General features: G+C 44.3%; 1 protein-coding gene across 16 annotated transcripts in view; it reads left to right on the top strand.

The window, feature by feature from the left end:
- Nucleotides 1–16,327, top strand: part of PWWP3A (PWWP domain containing 3A, DNA repair factor) — a 93,741-nt gene that overhangs the window by 30,171 nt on the left and 47,243 nt on the right. For 12 of the 16 annotated variants that reach the window (XM_056517005.1, XM_056516946.1, XM_056516996.1 and 9 more), the window contains 2 exons: nt 2,532–2,599; nt 7,923–8,606. In XM_056517005.1, coding sequence (XP_056372980.1) covers nt 2,532–2,599; nt 7,923–8,606 — 752 coding nt within the window. The remainder of the gene's footprint in view (nt 1–2,531; nt 2,600–7,922; nt 8,607–16,327) is intronic. The other 4 variants (XM_056517040.1, XM_056517038.1, XM_056517050.1 and 1 more) reach the window with 1 other exon arrangement.

Raw genomic sequence — 16,327 nt, 5'->3', positions numbered from 1 at the left:
GCACTCATTGCCTTTAGTTTCTTCTTAGCAGCCATGCTCCTGATAAGAAGCAGAATTTTGTTGAGCAGCAGTCGATTGTAAAGGGGTACGCCACAGAATAATTTTATTTTTCCATTCTGCCCGGCTGCAGAAATAAAAATAACAAACATCACACTGCGCTGAGCTTGTTGCTGGGCGCAGCAATGCCCCGCCACGGGCAGTTATGCACTGAGCGGCAGCGTGATGTAACAGACCCAGGCAACAGGAGGAAGGCTAGGCCCGGGCCAGTTGCATGACACGGCCACTTAGCATATCACCAGCCAAGGTGGGACATCACTGCAGCCAGCGATAAGCTCAGTGCAGTGTGACTTTTTATTTTTGCAGCCGGGCAGGATAAAAAATATATAGCTGTATATTCTGTATACCGCCCAAAGGGGCTATAGGAACAGGGAGTCCTGTCAGTCTGGTGACAGGATTCCCGGCTCCTGTATAGTATACACGGGTACACTATGCCCCCCTGTATACTATACGGCCAGGGGGAGGTGAGTAGTGATGCTATACATCACTCCTCATCTCCTTACACTCTGTGGACCGGGCACTCAGCATCCGACCAATATTGTGGTACCCTGAAGACAGTGAGAAAACTGCCACGGGGTACAAATTTGGCTGTTTCCACACACCAGGGAAAACGCCTGAAAAAAACTGCCAAAATGCAGGAAAAAGCTGTGACAGTTTTCCTGGCAGTTTTTCCTGGCGTTTATGCTGGTGGGAAAAACCTCAATGGAAGCCTAGCCTTATAGCTAAATGGAATTGGAGTGTTTTTTGGTACTTCCTGGAGAAAGTATAGCTTTTGTGACTTGTGTTTTGATACAGATAACCATGCAGTTTTTTATGCTGATTCTGCAGAGTAGCACTTTACTATCTTTTGAACTTTATCAAAATGATAAAGATAAGTCTATTTTTCAGCCTGTTGATGTTCACAATATGGCTGCATTGCATATACCCTCCTGCAGTATCCTTAGATGTAATACCACCATGTTTTCTTTTCATTTTTTTTGTGTATGTATTATTTTAATGACATTTTGTTGGAAAAAAAAGGTATATATTTTTAAAGATAAGTTTGTTTGTTGAGTGCATTTTATGGAGTACCGTAATACATCTTATTTGTGTCGTACCACTGCTCATTACTTGTATGTGTAGGAGTGGAGGATATCTAGCAAGATATACCAAATCTGTCATACAGCTGTTTTTGCTGTTTCAGCCAGTATGTTCTATGAGTGTATGCAGTCTACATTTAGCACAGTGTTTGTTTGGAGGTTTTCTCCTTTACTCTTTGATAGTTATTGATGGTTTTCGTATTATTGGGTACACCAGAAGTCTTCTACAAATTTTCCTTGAGCCTGTCAGGAGAATTATGCCTCCTGAACCATGGGGACGATAAGGTTCCCTTGTTACTGATGACCAAGTTGTACTCAAAGAAAAAACATACTTTGAAACCAGGGCGTAAAACGAGTGTATTGTAGAAGCAGTCTTCCTTGCCTTCTCCCAATCTGGCCAGAGTTGATTGGGAAGTCTCTTCCTATACTCTAAGACTATCTTCACACGTCCGGAACATCAGCACGGAAAATCTGTATGGATATTCCGGAGACTGCAGGCCCCGGCATAATATGCTGGCACTAGGACCGCACAGAAACTCATAGACAGCAATGCATTCCTTGCAGTGTCCCCAGAAAGAATCAACAGGTTCATTCTTTCTGCGGACACGGAAAAGGGAATTCCCGTGCACAGCGCAGCAGTTTTCCGTTGAATACAATGGGACTTTGCTGCTCCGGAATCTCCACCGGAATTCCAATACGGAAGTCTGCATGGAAATTCCAGACGTGTGAACATGGCCTAAGAGTAGGAGATCTATCAGTCAGGTAGAAGCCACTGTTTTAGAGCACAAACTAGTAACAAGGGACATTGGGCTTTATAAATCCCTTGACAGACTCTGAATAGACTGTTTTATGTTTGGGTTCTAAACCATTGTAACTTGAAACCATACTCAACATACAATTAAATACATACAAAATGTCTGACAAAAGAGAAACAAGAAATGTTTAGAAGTCTTTTAAATAGGATTTTTAAGCTTTAGGCTTAGGATAAGTTCACACTGCGGAATTTCCACGGATTACTGTGAGCGAAATTCCTCGAGTGGAATTCCACGCAGTTAACATTAGCATCAGTGTGAATGGGTCTTCCACGAGACCTATTCACACTGAGGAATTTCAGCGGCGGAAGAAATTCTTCCGCACAAAGAAAGAACATGTTGTTTCTTTGCACAGAATTCCGCGAGCACTGCATAGCTGTCAATGGTGATGGTGCATTGCCGCACGGTCCTACCACCAAAGCAGCCTCCAGACAGAATCTCAGCGAGCGGAGATACCACAGTGTGAACATACCCTTATTTGCACTGCATTTTTTAATTTTTTTGTATGGCTTTTTTGCTTTATGTCCTTTTTAATGTGGAATTGTTGCCTTTACTTTCACTTTTTATTTTTTATTTTTTCAAGGATAGATGTGAGTTTAACGGATACTAAACCCTTCCTGATGGCCGAACAGAAGATTAGAGACGTACTAGGTAAAATATAATGTAGGGGAATTTCCTAATGGGTATCTGTGTTTTGGGGTGTATTTATTGCTGTTTTACTATAAATAAATGTGTGTGTTAAGTTAAAGGTGTACTCCAGTGTTTTACAACTTATCCCATTTCAACAGGAGTGCATACAGTGCAGGGTTGGCACGCTCCATGCATTTTCTCTGGAAGTGTCAGAGATAACAAGAGATTTGCCCTTGTATTGTACACTTGTGGTGTTAATCATTGAAGTACCCCTTTAAATAGGTTTAAGTGTCTCTGTCACTTTAAAATTTTTTGCATGTCCAAAGATTTGATTGTTGGGGTCTGAATGCTCACACCCCCATCAATTTCTTGAACCAGTAAGGAGAAGTACTGTATTTATTGGTGTATAACACGCACTGGCGTATAACACGCACCCCCATTTTAACAGGGAAATTTAAGTAAAAAAAAAAAAAAAAATGTAAAATAAATGACTTGGACTAAATGCCACATCATCCCCCCCAACTTCGTTTTCTTCTGCACCTCAGTTTGGTCCTGTCCCCTCCAGTGCCACATCATTCCTTCCCTTTTATCAGTCCCTGTGCCACATTTACCCCTCTCATCGCCACCCCCCCATGTCTCATCATTTCCCCCTGTCATAGACCACCACTAGCCATACAGACATTAAGCATTTAGTGCCTCCCCCACCATCATTTCCCCCTGTCTCATCATCCCCCATCCTGTCTCATCATGCCCCCCATCATTCCCCCCTGATCATTTCCCCCTGTCTCATCATCCCCCCACCCTGTCTCATCATGCCCCCCATCATTCTCCCCTCATCATTTCCCACTGTCTCATCATCCCCCCACCCTGTCTCATCATGCCCCCATCATACCCCCTCATCATCCTCCACCCTGTCTCATCATGCCCCCGATCATTCCCCCCCCATCATTTCCCCCTGTCTCATCATCCCCCCCACCCTGTCTCATCATGTCCCTCATCATTCCACCCTCATCATCTGCCAACCCTGTCTCTTTCTCCCCCCACCCTGTCTCATCATGTCCCCCCCATCATTCCCCCCCTCATCATTCCCCCCCCCCGTCTCATCATCCCCTCATCATGTTCCTCCTATGGCATCCAGTGGTCTTCAACCTGCTGACCTCCAGATGTTGCAAAACTACAACTCCCAGCATACCTGGACAGCCAACTGCTGTCCGTGCATGCTGGGAGTTGTAGTTTTGCAACATCTGGAGGTCCGCAGGTTGAAGACCACTCTTCCCCTTTCCTTACTTGTCTGCGCTTCGGCTGTCTTGCGGGGTCAGTGAAGCAGATGAGTTACGTCCTCTCCCGGCTCCTCTGAACGGCATCACAGATGTCACTTTTCGGCGGTGACTACAGGAAATGAAGTGATGCCGCACAGAGAAGCCGGCAGAGGACGTAACTCATCTGCTTCACTGACCCCGCAAGACCCGCAGCCTGACCTGACCTGCCGAAACGCAGACAGGTAAGGAAAATAAACAAAATTATAAAAAGCAGGAAAAGGGGGAATGATGAGGAGGAGGGAGGGAAAATGAAAAGTAAAACTCGCTTGTCTCCCGCACGATCCACAGGTACTGGTGTATAGTGCGGGAGACGCTGATTAAAAGGTAGCGCAGATCGGGGCAAGGTAGGGCTCATTTTAATCAGCGTCTTCCGCACTATCCACCACACCAGTACCTGTGGATAGTGCGGGAGAAAACAAGTGACAGTGGGGGTAGGAGAAGCCGCTGGTCACTGATTTAAAGTGGCCGCGGCCGTGCTGTTAATACTTAACAAGCAGACGCTGCTGCGGCCGCTTTAAATCAGTGACCAGAAGACTTATCGGCGTATAACATGCAGGCAGACTTTTTGCCTTAAATTTAAGTTTTAAAAGTGCGTGTTATACGCCGATAAATACGGTAGGTCTGAGAGTGTTCTTTTCCTGTCTTGCTGCTGAAGATGGCCCAATACGCTTCTGTAAAAGTCTGTCTCCTATAGCGAGGACAGAGCAGGAAGAGAACATTTTTAGTAAGTGCTTCTTCAGGTCACCACTTCAGCCTTTTATTGGCCGATTAGACAGTTCCTACTAGATCCATAGCTTTCTTTAATGAAACTATCTAAAAGAATAAACTGTTTGATGCCCCTAGCAACCAATCACAGCCCATCTTTCATTGCATATAGTACTCTTGAGAAATGAAAGCTGCACTGTGATTGACTGCTATGGGCAACTAAAGATTTTCATTTAGATGACTTTGCCGTGAGGAGTCTTCTCGCCCTAGCTAGCCTTTCAATAGAATCCACCTCCTGCAGCGAAGAATGAAACAGGAAGATAAGTGCTTAACTGAGCCTTTGTGTGAGCACTTGTTCTAGTGATTGGTGGGGGTCTGATCACCCAGACCCTGACCAATGAAAATTTTTGATATGTTAATTGTTACTGTCATTAGTAAAAAGAAAAAAAAATGCTCAAGTCAGTGTAGTAATGTGCCCTAAGACCTGTGTGCATAATAATTTGCATGTTTTTATATGTAAAATACCTTTTTGATCTGTGTATTAGATAACCCTGCAGACCTCCTAAAGGCTGGGGGCATTTCTTCAGAACCCCCTTTCCTATCCCTTTCCATGAGCTCTTCACAAACACAAACATTTTTATATTTGCAATGCTTTGTGCCTAAAGTGCATGCTATAACTCTGATGCAGCCATGTGAACCTATATGGTGCAAATACACAAGAAATATGTTCATAAAATGACCATACAGAAATAATTTTGCGTATAAATAATAATGTAGCCCCCTTGTATTGCTGGTCAGTGTATGGAAATGCTTCTCTTCAGGAAAGACTGCAAGTTGTCTGGATCTCACAGGGTTCACATTACGTTTCCCCCATATGGGAGCGCATACGGCAGGGGGGAGCTAAAACCTTGCGCTCCCGTATGCCTTTCTATGCGCTTCCGTATGTAATTAATTTCAATGAGCCGGCCGGAGTGAAACGTTCAGTACGGTCGGCTCATTTTTGCACCATATGCGCTTTTACAACCGGACCTAAAACCATGGTTGACCACAGTTTTAGGTGCGGGGGAAAAGCGCATACGGCACAAAAATGAGCTGACCGGACTGAACGTTTCACTCCGGCCGGCTCATTGAAATGAATTACATATGGAAGCGCATAGAAAGGCATAAGGGAGCACGAGGTTTTAGCTCCCCCCTGCCGTATGCGCTCCCGTATGGGGGAAAACGTAATGTGAACCAGCCCTTACACTGGTGAAAGCTGGATTACATACTGCACTGAGACACAGGAGGGAGATAACTACACACCTCCCTCCCCTCAGAGAGAATGGTCTAAAATACCCAGTTGTTCGGATCAAAAAGACTTGGTTACCAGGGTTCATTTGCAAAATTAAAGAGACAGAGACCCTTAGTGGGTGGCTGAGAGAAATGAGGCAGAAAACTTATACCTTCCCCTGTGCCCGGGCTGAAAAAACAAAAACAAAAAAAAAATTATAAAAAAACTTTAGCTCCCCTTCCTACGTTCCCCCGTTGTGGCGGTGTCAGCGACCCGTTCCTCTGGCACTGCTCGGGTCTCTGCTTCTTATCCTGGGGAATGTCAGCGTAGGGGGAACGTAGGAAGGTGAGCTAAAGTTGTTTTTTGGTTTTTGCAGCCCAGGCACAGGGGAAGGTAAGAGTTTTCCACTTCATTTCTCCTTTAACCTCCTTTTTTTTTTTTTTTTTTACATCTTTAGCAATCACATTTTTTATCACAGGATATTAAGAAATTGCTTAGGTTTTAAGGAAGTATTTAATAAAAAAAAGTTGTTTCTAATGACAGTTGTGCTTTAAATGACAGGGATGCTTTAAGAGCTTAAAAAAAAAGGGACTCTTCTAGAGCAGTGTTTCTCAAATGCGGTCTTCAAGTGCCCCAACAGGTCATGTTTTCTGGATTTCATTCACAGTTGATATTACTGTGGTGATCAACTGAGAAAACCAGGAAGGGGTTTAAGTCCCCCGTCAGACCTCCCTAGCGTACTACGTCACCCAGCAATAATTTAATATCCAAAATTAGAGTACAATATTAGTGTGCTCAGTGTGTGCTTAAAAATATAACTTTTAATAATTATCCTCTAGAAGTCTCAAATAAAATTAGTTATCAGAAAAAGTGTAATTACAACAAATATTTGTCAAAAATTGCCATGGATCAAAAATTACAAATCTAATGGTGTGCGCAGATTGGGCTCTGCAGGGCACGACCTGAAACTGGATATACCACCTATTGAGTTTCAGGTGGTGCGCGAGGGGGCTTTTGGATAATAACTGTGGTGATGTCTGATTCATTGACCATATATACCGCATTTTTCGCCGTATGGGAAGAAAAACTGGGGGGGGGAAAGTTGGTGCGTCTTATACGGTGAATACCTGTGGCCATCAACGGCCGGGACCCGCAGTTAATACAGAACATCACCGATCGCGGTGCTGCCCTGTATTAACCCTTCAGACGCGGCAATCAAAGCTGACCGCCACGTCTGAAGCGAAAATAACACTAACCTGGCTGCTCAGTCGGGCTGTTCGGGACCGCCGCAGTAAAATCACGGTGTCCCGAACAGCTGACAGGACACCAGGAGGGACCTTACCTGCCTCCTCGGTGTCTGCTCCGTGCTGGGATCCCCTGCATGGCTGGCGCTCTCCTTCGACGCCATCACGTCGTCGCGCACGCCGTCCCGTCATCCAATAGGAGCGGCGTGCGTAGCGACGTGATGATGGCGACAGAGAGCGTGAATCCCGGGGAAGAAGATGTCCAGAGAGTTGGGGACACCACGGGGACGCGGTGACAGCGATGGAGGGCGACATCCAGGGCAGCGGTGACGGGTCTGGAGCGGCGGGGACACGTGAGTATTACCTCCTATACCAGTGGTCTTCAACCTGCGGACCTCCAGCTGTTGCAAAACTACAACTCCTAGCATGCCCGGACAGCCAACGGCTGTCCGGGCATGCTGGGAGTTGTAGTCTTGCAACAGCTGGAGGTCCGCAGGTTGAAGATCACTGTTGGGTTCAGAATCTTTTTTTTCCCTATATTTTGGACCTTCAAAATAGGGTGCGTTTTATATGCCGGTGCGTCCTATAGGGCGAAAAATACGGTATATCACCTGTGAAAGACTAAGGAAATCCAGAAAATATGACCTGTTGGGGGGACTTAAGGACCGCGCTTGAGAAACCCTGTTCTTGAGTCAGTAGTGGAAAGATCCTGTTACACTGTAGAAAGGCTAATATTAAATAAAATGTGTACAGTTATCTTAAATATTTTACAGAACACCTTTGTGTTTGTTGTCTTTGTTAAACAGAGAGAACTAAAAAGGCTATTATCAGTACTGAAGATCGAACCCATCAGAGGGCTCTAGATCATACTGCCAACAAGATCAGATCATCTTCTTTCTCACCATCCCTAAGTACTGGTGATCTTAAAAAGCGAGCATGTGAACAGAAAAAGACAACAGTTGCACAAAAAGGAAGTAAATCGCTTACACCCAATACTAGGCAAAATAAAACTAAAGTGAGAACAAAAGGAAATGATGAGGAAAGTAAAAAGAAACCGAATCATTTTGGCACCTCCATTTCTAATGAAGCTCTGGAAACTTCAGACTCTGACACCAGAGTTGCACCAAGGAAACATAGCACTGTACAAAAGAACAAAAAAAGTCCACTAAACAAAAGGCAAGACGAAGCTTTGTGCGGAAAAAAAACTGTCTGTGATGATGTATCTACCACAATTGATCAAAAATCTAAAAAAGGTTCAGTGGGCAAATCTAAGGGGTTGGATTCTCCAACCGTGCACACTCAAAAAAAAGAACAGAAAGGGACTAAGCAGCGCCCTGTACAACGCAGACTACGTCTTTCAAGAAAAAGACTTCAACAGACCAATACAGATTTGGAGGCGGAGTCTTCAGAAACTGACACTGAGAAAGGAAATGGCCATAGAGTGGACAAATATATGAAGCATCACATGCCAGACTTCGAAGAGGAAAAAGGTAACATTGTAACACAAAGTATTCCAGTGCGGTTTGGGTTTCATGACAGAAGAAAATGTTAAAAGTGTTGTCTGCTCTGGAAAAAATGCCTCTTTATTAGAAGGGTCATCTGAATACAAGCTGATCACAGGATGGCAGACTACAAGGAGACTTAGCATGTACCTGTAATATGTGGAGGAAACCAGTAGCAAATATTCAGTCTTGATACAGTGCCACCGCAGGGCAAATTGGCCATTACTTAGTTCCCACTGTTCCTACTGGAAATGTTTTTTTTCTAAATCAACTGGTGCCAGAAAGTTAAACAGTTTTGTAAATTATGAATTTGGGTAGAAAAACAGACATGGTGCACATCTACAATCTTGTATAATGATCTGATTGCTTCTCAGCATAATATCAAAAACTAACAGGTTGTTAGTATACATTTTTGATCAAAAAGTACAAGCCCACTCGCCACGTCAAGGCCACCTATTTAGAGTGGGTCCCTAACGTCCCTAGCATAAAATGGCGCAGCACCGAGCGGCGACCACCACCGCCGCGACACCAGTGCCCACGGGGGGGAAACGACCCACTGGCAGAGCAGCCCCAATGCCACTCAAACCAGTCTATGGGCCGCTCCTCCCCGCAGACACGGCGCCGCGGCAGCAACGGACGCCGCACAGCACCACACCAGTGTGAACAAGGTGTAATAGCACACTTACCATCCTCTCCCAGTCAGACTGGGAGGCTGCTAGGAAAGAAATGGCCCTTATGTAGCTAATTACTACTAATATAGGGTTGGGCTGAGGGGGTGGGGAAGAGTGCAGCACATGTTCAAACAAAAAAAAAGGAGGGGATAGAAAACACAATGTGAATTCAGGTAGAAAACAGACATGGTGCACATCTACAATCTTGCATAATGATCTGATTTGTAAATTACTTCTATTTAAAAATCTTAATCCTTCCAGTACTTATTAGCTGCTGTATACTACAGAGGAAATTGTTTTCTATTTGGATTATTTTTCTGTCTGTCCACAGTGCTCTCTGGTGACACCTCTGTCCATTTTAGGGACAGTCCAGAGCAGGAGCAAATCCCCATAGCAAACCTATCCTGCTCTGGACACTTCCTGACATGGACAGAGATGTCAGCAGAGAGCACTGTGGTCAGACAGAAGGGAAATTCAAAAAGAAAAGAATTTCCTGTGGAGCATACAGCAGCTGAGAAGTACTGGTAGGATTAAGATTATGTTTAATAGAAGTAATTTACAAATCTGTCACCAGTTGATTTAAAAGATTTTTTTTTTCCAGTAGAGTACCCCTGTAAAATAATTTTGGATACTCCAGAGAGATACTCTAGTTGATTGTGAGTGTCCTGAATGGGACAGAAATGCAAAAAAAAAAAAGATAATAAGGTTGTTACTATGGACCTTTCCCACATTGTTGTTAGGGAGAAAGAAAATAAATTGCTATCTTTCCTACTGTTATGGTATGAGAGTGTTGTAGAATAGGGTCCCTCAGTGAAGACCTTTTTATGAGCCAATTAAAGTGAGTATGTCATCTATAATTTAAAAAAAAATTTTTACCAGTCAGAGCCAGATACAAAACTTTTTTTCTAATCTTTGTCTATATTTAGATTTAGATTGCATTTTTAGTTTAACCCCTTAAGGACGTCGCCTGTTTTTACCTTAATGACCCAGACCAATTTTTTTTAAATCTCTTTAACATGCTTTTACTGAGTGACATGATTCTGTGAGCATTTTTTCATGACATATTGTACTTTATATTAGTGGTAAATCTTTGTTGATGCATGCAGCATTTTTTGTGAAAAACTCCAAAATATAGTGAAAGATTTGAATATTTCAGGTGTTTTTTTTTATAAATTTTTTTATGGCTTTCACTGTGTGGTAAAAATTATGTTACATGTATTCTGTTGTTTGGTTCTTTTCACAACAAAACCCCTTTTTAACTTTTTTTGCGTTGCAACGTACAGACAGCCATAACTTTTTAATTTTTCGTCCAACGCCATTGTTTGAGGGTTTTTTTTTGTGGCACGAGCTGTACTTTTTATTGGTATCATTTTGTGATACCTAATACCTTTTTTGATCTGTTTTATTCCACATTTTGGACCAAAATTAGCGATTCTTTTGCTTTTTGTTGTTTTTTTATTTTATTTATTTTTTTATGTTATGGAGTTCACTGTGCTGGATAAATAACATTATCATCTTATTGTAAGTCATTACAAATGTGGCAATATATATTATGTATAGGTTTGGGCCTTTTTTTGGAGGGGAGGGGGTGATAATACATGATTTAATTGGGAAAGAGGCATATATTAAATTTTTTTACACTTTGTTTAATTATTGAAAACAATTAATTTTTATATTTTTTACTTTTTACAGGTTGTACTATGCTATGGTACATCTGTTCTGCAGCACAGCATAACTGTCAGTATCACACTGACATTCAGTCTGTGCAATCCAGCCTATGCCGGACTTCACAGGCTGCTGTACTAAACAGACAGGAGGCCATCAGCTGGCCTCCTGCTGCCATGGCAACCAACGTGATCCCGCAATCACAATGCGGGGTCGCCGTTGGTGACGGGAGGAGCCTTAGATGCCATGCCATGATCAGGACTGATCATGGCATCTGTGGGGTTTATGTTGCCGAGCCGGGTCCCGCTGCCGATCTGCTGCAGAAGATTGCTGGGATTAGGAATGTCCCAATACCATTTTTTAAGATAGGGTACAAGTACCGATACTTTTTTAAGTACTCACCGATACCAATTACCGATACTTTTTTCTATGTCGTGACAGGGGTTTTTTTTTTAATCGAAAAAAGTTTTTTTATTTTTATTAGAGGAAGGGTTTTTTATATTCAAAAAAAGGTTTTAAGGGTGATTCAAACTTTTATTAGGGAAGGGGTTAATTCACTTTTTTTATTTTTATTTTTTACACCGCAATCTGTGCGCGCTGCATAGTTCGGCACCTCCATGATGCCTGCCGGAAGGGGTCCCGATTAGGTATCGGGGACATTTTCACGTGTATTCTTGCAAATGTCCAGTATCGGTCCCGATACCGATACCAGTATTGATATCGGGACATCCCTAGCTAGGATGTATTCATACGTCCAGTTGCACAAACAAATTTTTCTGCATTCTTATGCGGGCAGCAATTTTCCTGAGCTGTTTTTAACATAATTTAGAGATACCCTATACAGCAAGCCTCATGGGTGTAGGCACAATAAGACTGTAGGTGTTTTCTATGCATGCTCTGTGACTTGTGCAGAGCTCATTCTACAAGGGGAAGAGGGGGGCTAGGCTGAGCTCTAGAAAGCATCATCTTTTGTGAAAAGATGTCTGTCTACTGGTGTTCCCTTACCTGTCTGTGATAAAAAGGAGTAGGCTGCTGGGAAATTATCTGTACAAAACAGGAAGTCTCCGCTCAGTTTTAGGCTTATTGGTCAGGATGAAAACTGCAAAAGGATTTTTTCATATAGAAAGCAAGATGGGAAAATAAGAAAGAAACATCATCAAAAAAAAAAAAAAATTTGTTTAACATGTTGCTTTTTAAGTATCAACAGCTTCCACTGTGGCAGACCGGGTCCATCCTTTTATTACATAGACATTCATTTCACTGGTACCTTTAGACTTTTGAAAAGTTCGGTTCGCCGGACTCGCCAAACTTTTTGGAAAATCGTGAGTTTGGTTCAGCTAAACAAGTTTATAACACTGCCTAAGACCTCTAAACCCCTGTCTTACACTGATAGGAATGTATTTAAAGGGGTACTCCGCCCCTAGACATCTTATCCCCTATCCAAAGGATAGGGGATAAGATGTCAGATCGCCGCGTTCCGCTGCTGGGGAGCCCCGGGATCCCCGCTGCGGCACTGCGCTATCATTACAGCACAGAGCGAGTTCGCTCTGCACGTAATGACGGGCAATACAGGGACCGGAAAATCATTGCGTCATGGCCCCGCCCCTCGTGATGTCACGGCCCGCCCCTTTCAATACAAGTCTATGGGAGGGGGCGTGGCGGTCATCACGCCCCCTCCCATAGACTTGCATTAAGGGGACGGGCCGTGATGTCACAAGGGGCGGAGCCATGACGTCACACTGCTCCGTCCCCTGTATCGCCCATCATTACGCACAGAGCGAACTTGCTCTGTGCTGTAATGATAGCGGGATGCCGCCTACTAATGCTGATGCTCCTGCCTCTCGCTGGGGTAGTGCTGGCAGAGGTAGTGGAGCAATGACTTTACGGAGAGTGGAGACTGGACCCCTGTTCAGCAGGTATTTGTTACTGGAAAGCCATGGAAAGCTGGCTGCGTAACTTCTTATACAAACCCAATATAGCCTCCTTCTAAGAAGGCGAGAAAAATGCTCCCATTTTGGGTTTATGCCGAGGGTTTAATAGTGTGTTTATCCAGTACTCTTCTCTTCCCTTCAAGCCCACAATATGCTTGTTATTGTGCAGACAGGAAAGCATACACCTAGCCATCCTTGCCAGCTTTTCTGATGGCCCAGCTTGTTCCACCACTGCCCTATACTGCCAAGGTTGGTCATGCTCCTCCTCATCCTCCTCAGTGTTGCCTTGTGTGAGGTCCTCGTCCTTCTCTCTTCCATAGAGTCCATCTCCAAATCCTCCTGCTCAGGTCCCACTACCTCCTCATCCAACTTCTCCCCAAGGAGAACATCAGTATTGCTGCCATCAAGATGTATAGTCTCCTTCATCCCACCTTCTTCCATCTTTCCCGCCAGCTTCTGCTACAAAAGGAATATCAGAGGCATTACATCCCCAATGCCACTGTTTTCCTTGCTGCCTCCTCCAAAAGGCACAAGCACGCGACAAGTGTGCCTGATTGTCTTGCTGTTGCATGAGAAAGTCGGTCACCGTTTTGCGCTGCTGGTAAAGGGGGTCCAACATGTGTAAAGTTCCACGGTGTTGAAACGTTGCAAATAAGACGTGTTGTGGAAGAGCGTTTTGGTGCTGTAGGTGAAGCAAGTCATTTTTTAAAACATAAGAACGGCTAAACCGAACACAAATTTTCCTGCACGTAGACACTACTGGCTTGACACCTGGACAAGTTGCCAAGAAACGTTAGACCACAAGGTTTAGCACATGTGCCAAACGGGGAGAATGTCAGATTGCTTCTTTAATTTTTAAAGGCATTTTCAAAAATGAAAGAATCTGATTGGTTGTTATGGGCAACTCAGCAACTTCTCCTTTGGACAGGTTTTGATAAATCTCCCCCATAGTTCCTACACTTGGACCCTGGCCACAGCTTACTTTCTGTTTGTAGAGACGACACATTCTCAGCATCAGGTAAGGTGATTAGAAAGGAGAATATCGGACAGGGACTGCATCACCTGACTGTGCCCCTACTCTGGATGGTTTTATAACAGAACCTGAACAGGCAGCAGCGTCTCCGTCGCCTGAGCTCATCAGACCAGCAGCCCTACCTGTTACATTTCACAGGATTTTTTCCTCTACCTTAGCCATGCTCTTCTTCGTTTACACTGCCACTACCCTCCTGTCAGCTCATGTCCAGGTGGTTCCCACATCCTGTTCAACATCACATCATCTTAAAAACATCAAACTCCTCATCGTTCACACCACTCCTCTCTGTATGGACTTCTTGGGCTCCTTGCTCCCCCTCAGCATAGCCACCTCGACGCCTTACAGTATCCCTACCACCACCAGTCCTGTTTGTGCTGGGCCCGACCATTGATTCTACCTCCACCACCTCTCCAACATGCTCCAAAGCTGTACTGTCCCCACAAAACTCCTCCTCCTGGCTAGTGCTATCCTTCTGCGTAGCAGCGTGGGAGGGGGATGACAGAGCCAGAGATAAGGAAGCACAGCGTCTGGGATGGACCTTTCCACTTCCCCATGTGAGTGTAGACGTGAAGGGATCCACTGACCAGTAGCTCACCGTCATTGTTAGAGTCCTTTCTCCTCAGAACTCGTATGACAGATCATCCTGTGAAACCACATAACCTCTCTCAGGTAAGGAGAACAACAGGCTTCTGTTGCCTCTACCTGAACTAGTACTGCCACGAACATTCTTACTGGAAGAGAACATGGTGGGGGTCTTCTGGCGTCTTCCCTGTTTTCCAGACATGTTTTGTTGGGTTACTTTTATCCTTTTTGGGTGATTTTTCACCAACCTACTTGTCAAATCTAAGTTCTAACGCTTTTTGCGTGGCAGAGGTGACCGTACAATGAGTACTGAAGGTATTTGCAGAACAATATTAAATGCACCAGAATTGTATAACACTACAGGCTAGATATGTGTAACTTCAACACACTTTTTGTGTAGCAGAGGAGACAGTACAATGCATACTGAAGGTGTTTGCTGAAATCTATTATATTCACTATTGTGTTGACAGTCCCTATGTGTACACTGCTCAAAACATTTAAGGGAACACTTAAACAACAATGGCCCTCATTTACTAAGAGTGGAGTGTCGGTTTGTGTTTTTGCAAGTCCTTTACTCCTTTTTTTCTGATGCTATTTACTAATCTGTCGCCCAATTTCCCTTTCTTTCTGTCGCAGGTTTTTTTCTGTCGCACAAAATGTATTCTGTGCAACAGAATAAAGTCTCTGCAAATTCTGACTACGTTAGTGCTTGTACTACTACCCCCATCATGGAACAGGGTCTGTTCCATGTTGGGGGTAGTAGTAGAGGGGCTGAGGGATTGATCGCACTGGGTCTCACTTCTGAGACCCGATCCGATCAGATGTTATTAAGCAGGGGAGCGGGCGAGCATGTTCCGATCCCCTGCAATGTACAGTAAACTTTCATTTTTAAATTCCCCACCAGGAGCCCTGAATGGCCGGGACCGAGGAGCCAATCAGGGCTCCTGGCAGGGTTTCAATATAGAAGCGCTGTGGTGGGCAAAGATGTATAGAATCGCTGGGGGGGTATATATCTGGCCCCTCCAGCGTTTCTATATATCTTTCCCCCTGCTGCGCTATATCAAACTTTGTGCCCGCTGTGCTTGAATAAATGTACTGCCCCCCCCAGCGCTATTATATATCTATACTGACCCCTGCTGCGCATATACTGACCCCTGCTGCGCATATTTATATATATATACTGACCCCCCCCCCCCCAGCTGCGCATATTAATATTCATATTTTCTCCCTCCCCTGGCTGCCAATGAATGAAAACTCTATTAGCGGCGAAGCGGAAGGCTGCTGCCCGCTCACGCTGCTAAGAGTTTGTCATTCATAGCGGGCAGCAGCTGCATATCATGCTGTGGGGGTCAGACATATGGATACATGTCTGACCCTCACATCATACATATACAAATGCCGGCTCACCGCTATGAATGACAAGTAAAGCAGTGCAGGGAGGCTCGCGCTGCTGCTCCTAATAGCTTACTTGTCATTCATAGCGGTGAGCCGGCATTTGTATATGTATGATGTGAGGGTCAGACATATATCCATATGTCTGACCCCCACAGCATGATAAGCAGCTGCTGCCCGCTATGAATGACAAACTCTTAGCAGCGTGAGCAGGCAGCAGCCTTCCGCTCCGCCGCTAATAGAGTTTTCATTCATTGGCAGCCAGGGGAGGGAGAAAATATGAATATTAATATGCACAGCTGGGAGCGGGGGTCAGTATATGCGCAGCGGGGGTTAGTATAGATATATAATAGCTCTGGGGGGCAGTACATTTATTCAAGCGCAGCGGGCACTAAGTTTGATATAGCGCAGCAGGGGGAAATATATATAGAAACG

The sequence above is a fragment of the Hyla sarda genome, chromosome 1, assembly GCF_029499605.1.
Source record: "Hyla sarda isolate aHylSar1 chromosome 1, aHylSar1.hap1, whole genome shotgun sequence".
Taxonomy (NCBI): domain Eukaryota; kingdom Metazoa; phylum Chordata; class Amphibia; order Anura; family Hylidae; genus Hyla; species Hyla sarda.
Note: the sequence above shows the minus strand (reverse complement) of the source record. Positions and strands in the feature narration are given on the sequence as shown.